General features: G+C 53.6%; 1 protein-coding gene across 3 annotated transcripts; it reads right to left on the bottom strand.

Annotated features, from left to right (window-relative positions):
• LOC103171083 (magnesium transporter NIPA2-like) lies at positions 1–6,816 on the bottom strand. 3 transcript variants are annotated; one of them, XM_029067618.1, is made up of 6 exons: positions 6,788–6,816; positions 3,980–4,128; positions 3,357–3,413; positions 2,445–2,535; positions 1,104–1,264; positions 1–1,011 (listed from the first exon to the last, which is right to left on the bottom strand). In XM_029067618.1, the coding sequence occupies exons 2-6, from the start codon at positions 4,116–4,118 to the stop codon at positions 389–391; spliced, it is 1,071 nt and encodes a 356-aa protein (XP_028923451.1). In that variant the 5' UTR covers positions 4,119–4,128; positions 6,788–6,816; the 3' UTR covers positions 1–388. The 3 variants fall into 3 exon arrangements, with proteins under 3 accessions (XP_028923451.1, XP_028923452.1, XP_028923453.1); XM_029067619.2 differs by lacking the exon at positions 6,788–6,816 and adding an exon at positions 6,495–6,684; XM_029067620.1 differs by lacking the exon at positions 6,788–6,816 and adding an exon at positions 5,696–5,724.
• Positions 6,817–6,839: the final 23 nt, after the last annotated feature.

Here is a 6,839-nt window from a genome sequence, read left to right as displayed (position 1 = left end):
CTCTGTAAAAACTTGAAACTTTATTTAGAAAAAAACTGGGGGGCCCGCAGCCCCCTTAAATACTACTAAAGGTGTAATAACACTTCAAAAGCAACAGCTCCCAGCTCTGGGGGATTTTTCATGGAATACTGCAAAATGATTCAGCCGGATCTCCCGGTGTCTTCCCTCGACAGAGAGAGGAGACTCTCTCCTCTCTGGCAGCGGGGAAACGGCCCCTGAGGGTTATGCTGTTGCTCTCCAGCTGCTTGGTAGCTGAGTACTTATTTGTTCTCCTTCTGGTTGGATCTAATCCAGCCCTAGAGGTGGTCAACCGGTCGGGGGCCGGCTCTGAAGCAGTTCGGCGGCCCCCCCGGGGCCCAAAAGGCCGCCGAACACCACTGCGGGATCTTCAGGCCCCCTCCCCCTCCTCCTGGCCATTTTTGCCGGGGCCATCGGGACCGAGGAGCGGCCGGCGCAGAAACCCCGGGGGCGCGTCCCTCTCCCCCCACGGGGCCGCCCGGGAGCCGCCCGGCCCCGGCCTCAGGAACAGGGGCAGCAGGTCCGGGGTGAAGGGGATGTCCCGGAAGGCGTGGAGCAGAAAGATGCCCAGGACGATGGTGAGGAAGCCGCTGATGGTGCCGACGACGTTGTCGACCCCCATGTGCTGCCATTCCTTGAAGAGGATGGCCGAGCAGGTCAGGACGGCCGTGGTGAAGAGGACGTAGTAGATGGGCGTGACCACCGAGGTGTTGAAGATGTCCAGGGCCTTGTTGAGGTAGTTGATCTGGGTGCTGACGCAAATCACCAGGCAGAGGAAGAGCAGCCAGCCTAGGGGCTCCTTCAGGACCGGCTTCCCGGCAAACAGCTCCTTCAGGGCGATGCCCAAGCCCTTGACGCAGGACACCGAGAGCGAGCCGATGGCCGAGCAGATCAGCACGTACACCAGGACGTTGCTCTGGCCGTAGCGGGGCCCCACCAGGCAGATGAGGACGGCGGAACTCACCAGCACGCAGGCGGCGAAGACGATGAACCCTGAGAGAGACGGGTAGAGAGACGGATGTGCGGGGACGGGGGCTGGCCCAACTGGGTCAGAAGGGGGCGGGGCTGGACCCGTCCTTCCCTACCTGGATCCTTCAGCTTCTCCGCCATCTCTGCCAAGGTGGAGACCTCCTCCTCCTGGGGGGCATGCAGCACCGTCACCGTGGAGCCCAGAATGCTCAGGACGCAGCCGATCTTCCCGTGGACGTTCAGCCGCTCGTCCAGGAAATAGGAAGCCAAGATGGCGCTGCGGGAATGATCGAAAGCTCAGCCGGTCGGTCGATCTTTCGGTCTGTGTTTATGTGTGTGTGTGTGGCTCCTCATCCCTTCCTCTGGGGAGAAGGAAGATGGAGCACGGATCTGGCCGTCTTTCGGTCCGGCCGGACCGACCCGATCGGTCGGTTCTCCAGGTGGGGTGGTTTTGGTCCGGAAATATCCCACCTGGAGCAAATCAGGCAGATGCCTGCTCGATCCTTCACTTCCCCGGGGAAGCCCAGTCCCTCCCACAGGATTGGGCGGTGAGAGGTCCACGGTTCATTCCTCCACTGAGGAATTCTAGGTAGTGAGAGTAATGGAGAATTTACTCTCATTTAATGGTAATGGGGAAGCCCAAACTGGCTCCCAGGAATTTGGCCCCGCGTGATTTTTCGGTCGTTCCGACAGACACGAGGATAACCGCCGCCTTACCTCTGGGTCGCTGGGAACAGAGGTTACAGGAAGAGATTGGATTAAGAGAGAAATGACTGCCGGGGCGGGGAACTGGGATCAGTTAAGGAGGGTGGAGAAAGCGTCCTGGGGGGGGAGTGAAAGAAGCACTCCTAGGGAAAGATCATCAGTAGAAATGGAAGGAAGAAAGGGGGTGGCCAGTGTGAGGTGGGGAATGAGGAAGAGGAGTAAAGAAGGATTGGGTGACTCAAGAGGCTCTTGGGACACAAACCCAAATTTGGTAATAGTGGGCGTTAAGGGCCTTCTTTGGACACTCCACTGTATTAAATGATAAGGATAAAAATTCAGAGGTGAGAATTAGATACGATCCCCAGCTCCCAAGAGGCTCATAATCTACATACAGTAGGGAGATGAAACTGGTGAGAGACGCATCAGGGTGAGCCAATAAAAATCTCCAAAACAACATAAAAGGCCCAAAGGCCACAAGAAATACAACAGGGTACTGTGGCTTGCGGAGCAGAGTTTCAGCCTTCACAGCCCGACAGTCGTAACTGCCGTGGCCACAGCCACGGTCTACTCATTGTTCTGTAGATGGAGGTCTCTGCTGATGAGGATGATGATAATGACTTCTCACCCTTCTAGAGCTGGAACAAAGGCTGATGGGGAGTTCGGGTGGCACGGAGACTGGGCTGGGCAGCCAGTCTCTGGTTGGCCGCTCTCCGGCTGGAGTTGTGGGACAAAAGCACTTAAAAGTGGCTTACCTGACTAACACACTGAGGGCACCTAAGGGGGTGACCAAGGTGGCCGGGGCAAAGGCATAGGCAGCAAAATTGGCAGCTTCTCCAACTCCCACTGAAAAGGAGAGGCAATGCAAGGGTCAGAAACACAATACTGGCAACACTGGGTTTAGCTACCGCCCATCTACCACTGTCTTTCTCCTCCTCCTCTTCCTCCTCCTCCTGCCCAATCTCTCCCTCGGTAACGTCGATGGAAACGCTGCTGTCTGCCGGATTCGGATTCGAAACCCTCCGATCCAGGGCAAAATGTCCCCCACGTGGGACAGGGACTGTGTCCAACCTGATTTGCTTGTATCCACGCCAGCGCTTAGTACAGTGTCTGGCAGGCACATAGTAAGTGCTTAACAAATTCCATAATTATTATTATTATTGGCAACTGAATTGAAGTTTGCGATGGTTTATGGCCTTTTTTTAAAAACGGTACTAAGCGCTTACTCCGTGCCAGGCGCTGTACTAAGAACTGGGTTAGAGACAATTACTTTGGACGCAGTCCAGGTCCCACATGGGGCTCACAATCAATCCCCATTTTACAGTTGAGATAACTGAGGCCCAGAGAAGTTAAGTGACTTGCCCAAGGCCACACAGGAGATAAGTAGCAGAGTCAATATTAGAACCCAGGTCCTTCTGACTCCCAGACCCCTACTCTATCCATTAGGCCACGCTGCTTCTTTTTTTCCGGATTCCCACCTGTGTATTCTCTCCCACACTTAGTAGAATGCTCTGCACACAATGAGCACTTAAATATTATTTCTACTTTTTACCTTCATGGAGGGCCACAAAATCTAGGGGTTAGGGTCATTCTCCAATCGACCAGAAACGAGCATCATGCTCCCGACTCACTGGACGGGCTGCTATTCTGTCTGTCAGGACACTTACTGGATAGAAGTCCGGCCCACCACAGCCATTCCCGCAGATATGCGTGGCCGCCATGACCTAAAGGAAGGCAGAGACGTTATGAACCCACCGGGCGGAAGACAGAGGGAAAAACTGGAGCAAGAGCCCGGCGGCAACATTTTTCTATCAGTTTTGCCTCCTCCCTCAGCAAGTTCCTTTTCCAGACAAGGTGCAGGACAGCCAGCTGAGTTGTTAACTTGTCAGGTGATGGATTCGCGTTTCCTTCCTTTTCCCTCCCCCTTCGACCTCTCCGGTGGAATCGTGACAAGTCGGAGTCGAAGGAAAGGGCCCGGAGAGCGATAGTAAAAAAAGCCTGGTATTTGTTAAGCACTTGGCATGTGCCAGGCACTGTGCTAAGCACCGGGGTAGATACGAGATAACCAGTCCCTGTCCCACACGGGGCTGCCCGTGTAAGTCGGAGAGAGAACAGGAACCGGATCCCCATTTTACAGATGAAGAAAGTGAGGTACAGAAGGGTTCAGTGACTCGCCTAAGGTCACACGACCGTCAAATGGATTAGAACCCGGGTCTTCCGCCTCCCAGGCCCCTGCCCTTTCCACTAGGATACGCCACCGCTCCGCCAGTCGGGGCTGGCTGTCCTCTACCTGCTCTGACGGCGCCCCGGCCGGACAGCTTGAGAAGCCCTTTCTTCTTTAGGATGAAGCTTCCCCCGATGAAGATGCTGGAGCTCAGAGCTAAGCCTAGGCCAATGTAGAAGTCAGAGTGGCCAGGATTTCCCTCCATCCCGGCTTTCCTGCGTTGGGGTAAAAGAGATTTGAACGGGACGTGTCCCTGGAGAAAAACCAATACCGACACTCTACCCGAGGATACAGTGCGCCTGCCATGGACGATTTCTAGCATAAACAAAGAAGGCATGTGGGCGGCCTTGGGGCATCCTGCCAGGGCAGAGTTGGAGGGCATCACCCACTCCCCACTCTCCCACCTGACACATCACATACCAAGTGCTCAATAAATTCCATCAGTGATGGCCTGCTGAAATGGGAGAGTCACCCCCTTCTTCTTCATTCATCCACCTCAGCCCCACCCTCTTCGTCTTCCCCAGCTACGAGGCCCCCCATTCTCTCCTCAGAATAACGATGGTAATAATAATAATGATAAGGAAAAGCAGCGTGGCTCAGGGGAAAGGGCACGGGCTTGGGAGTCAGAGGTCGTGGGTTCTAATCCCCACTCCTCCACGTGTCTCCTGTGTGACCTTGGGCAAGGCACTTCACCTCCCCTGTGCCTCAGTTGCCCCACTTGGGACAACCTGATTACCCTGGCTCTACCCTAGCGCTTGGAACTATGCTTGGGACATAGTAAGTGCTTAACAAATACCATCATTATTTATTATTAATAATCATTGTGGTACTTGTTAAGCGCTTATTACGTGCCATACATTGTACCAAGCGCTGGGATAGATACAAGTTAATCAAACTGGACACAGTCCCATTCCCACGTGGGGCTCACGATCCTAATCCCCATTATACAGATGAGGGAACTGAAGCACAGAGAAACGAAGTGACACAGCCAACAAATGGCGGGTCTGGGATCAGAACCCAGGTGCTCTGACTCCCAGGCCCGGGCTCTATCACTTGGCCAGGCTGGTACTCATAAAAGTGCTTCCAAAGTGCTTAACAAATACCATAACTAATATTATTATTACAGATTCATTCATTCGGTTGTATTTATTGAGCGCTTACTGGGTGCAGAGCACTGGACTAAGCGCTTGGAAAATACAATTAGGCAACAGATAGACACAACCCTTACCCAACAACGGGCTCTAAGTAGAGTGCTCTGTACCCAGTAAGTGCCTGGCGTAGTGGATAGGCATGGGCCTGGGAGTCAGAAGGTCACGGTTTCTAATCGCGGCTCTGCCACTTGTCAGTTGTGTGACCTTGGACAAGTCATTTAATTTCTCTGTACCTCAGCTACCTCATCTGTCAAATGGGGATGAAGACTGTGAGCCCCATGTGGGACAACCTGATTACCTTGTATCTCCCCCAGCACTTAGAACAGTGCTTGGCACATAGTAAGTGCTTAACAAATACTAACATTATTATTATTAATAAATACAATTGAATGAATATCTAGAAATCCATTTATTTATATTGATGGTAGTGATGCCCGTCTACTTGTTTTGTTGTCTGTCTCCCCCTTCTAGACCGTGAGCCCGTTGTTGGGCAGGGACGGTCTCCATTTGTAGCCGAATTGCACTTTCCAAGTGCTTAGTCCAGTGCTCTGCACCCAATAAGCACTTAATAAATACAACTGAATGTATATACATAAATCTATTTACTTGTACCGAGGCTACTGATGCCTACTTGTTTCGTTTTGTTGTCTGTCTCCCCTCTTCTAGACCGTGAGCCCGTTGTTGGGCGGGGGCAGTCTCCATTTGTGGCCGAATTGTATTTTCCAAACGCTTAGTCCGGTGCTCTGCACACAGGAAGCGTGCAATAAACACAATTGAATGAACGAATAGAAATCTATTTATCTATTCTGAGGCTATCGATGCTGTCTACTTGTCTTGTTGTCCGTCTCCCCCTTCTAGACTGTAAGCCTGTTATTGGGTGGGGATGGTCCCTACCTTCTTGCCGAACTGTACTTAACAAATGCTTAGTCCAGTGCTCCGCACACAGGAAGCGCTCAATTAACACAACTGAATGAATATCTATCGATCGATCCATTTATTTCTCTAGAGGCTATGGATGCCGGTCTTCGTTTTGTCTTGTTGTCCGTCTCCACCCCCTTCTAGCCCGTGAGGCCGCTGTAGGGCGGGGGACGGTCCCTCTCTGCTGCCCAATTGGACTCTCCCCAGCGCTCAGCCCAGTGCTCCGCACACGGGAAGCGCTCAATAAACACAACTAAATGAATGAATAGCAATCAACCTATTGATTTCTGTAGAGGCTACGGATGCCTACTTGTTCCGTCTTGTCCGTCTCCCCCCCTTCTAGCCCATGAGGCCGTTGTGGAGCGGGAATAGTCTCCCTCTGCGGCCCAAGTGGACTCTCCCCAGCGCTCAGCCTAGTGTTCCGCACTCGGGAAGCGCTCAATAAACCCAACTGAATGAATGAATATCTATCAATCAATCTATTGACTTCTGTGGAGGCTATGGATGCCTACTTGTTCTGTCTTGTCCATCTCCACCCGCTTCTAGCCCGTGAGGCCGCCGTAGGGCGGGGACGGTCCCTCTCTGCGGCCCCACTGTCCTGTCCCCAGCGCTCAGCCCAGTGCTCCGCCCTCGGGAAGCGGTGGGGAAAGAGGAGCGGCCGAGTGAAGGCGAAGGGGCGGTGAGTGAGGGAATGGCCGCCTGACTGACAGACAGACAGACGAGACCCCGGCCTCGCGCCTCCCCTCCCCCCCCGCCCCCGCAGCGCGCGCCCGCCTCAAGGCGGGAAAAAGGGTCCCCGCGCTACCTGACGGGAAACGCCGCCGCCGCCCACCACCACCACCACCACTTCCGGGATC

Source organism: Ornithorhynchus anatinus, chromosome 6 (genome assembly GCF_004115215.2).
Source record: "Ornithorhynchus anatinus isolate Pmale09 chromosome 6, mOrnAna1.pri.v4, whole genome shotgun sequence".
NCBI lineage: Eukaryota > Metazoa > Chordata > Mammalia > Monotremata > Ornithorhynchidae > Ornithorhynchus > Ornithorhynchus anatinus.
The sequence above is the reverse complement of the archived record's forward strand: the minus strand, read 5'-3'. Positions and strand labels throughout refer to the sequence as shown.

Bases quoted from the DNA above. Each gene is read 5' to 3' on its own strand.
- LOC103171083 (XM_029067618.1), bottom strand. From the start codon at position 4,118: ATGGAGGGAAATCCTGGCCACTCTGACTTCTACATTGGCCTAGGCTTA. The intron at 1,265-2,444 runs GTAAGCCACTTT...TCATTCCCGCAG, and splicing joins GCCCTCAGTGTGTTAGTCAG to CGCCATCTTGGCTTCCTATT. The intron at 1,012-1,103 runs GTAGGGAAGGAC...CGTCTCTCTCAG, and splicing joins GGAGAAGCTGAAGGATCCAG to GGTTCATCGTCTTCGCCGCC.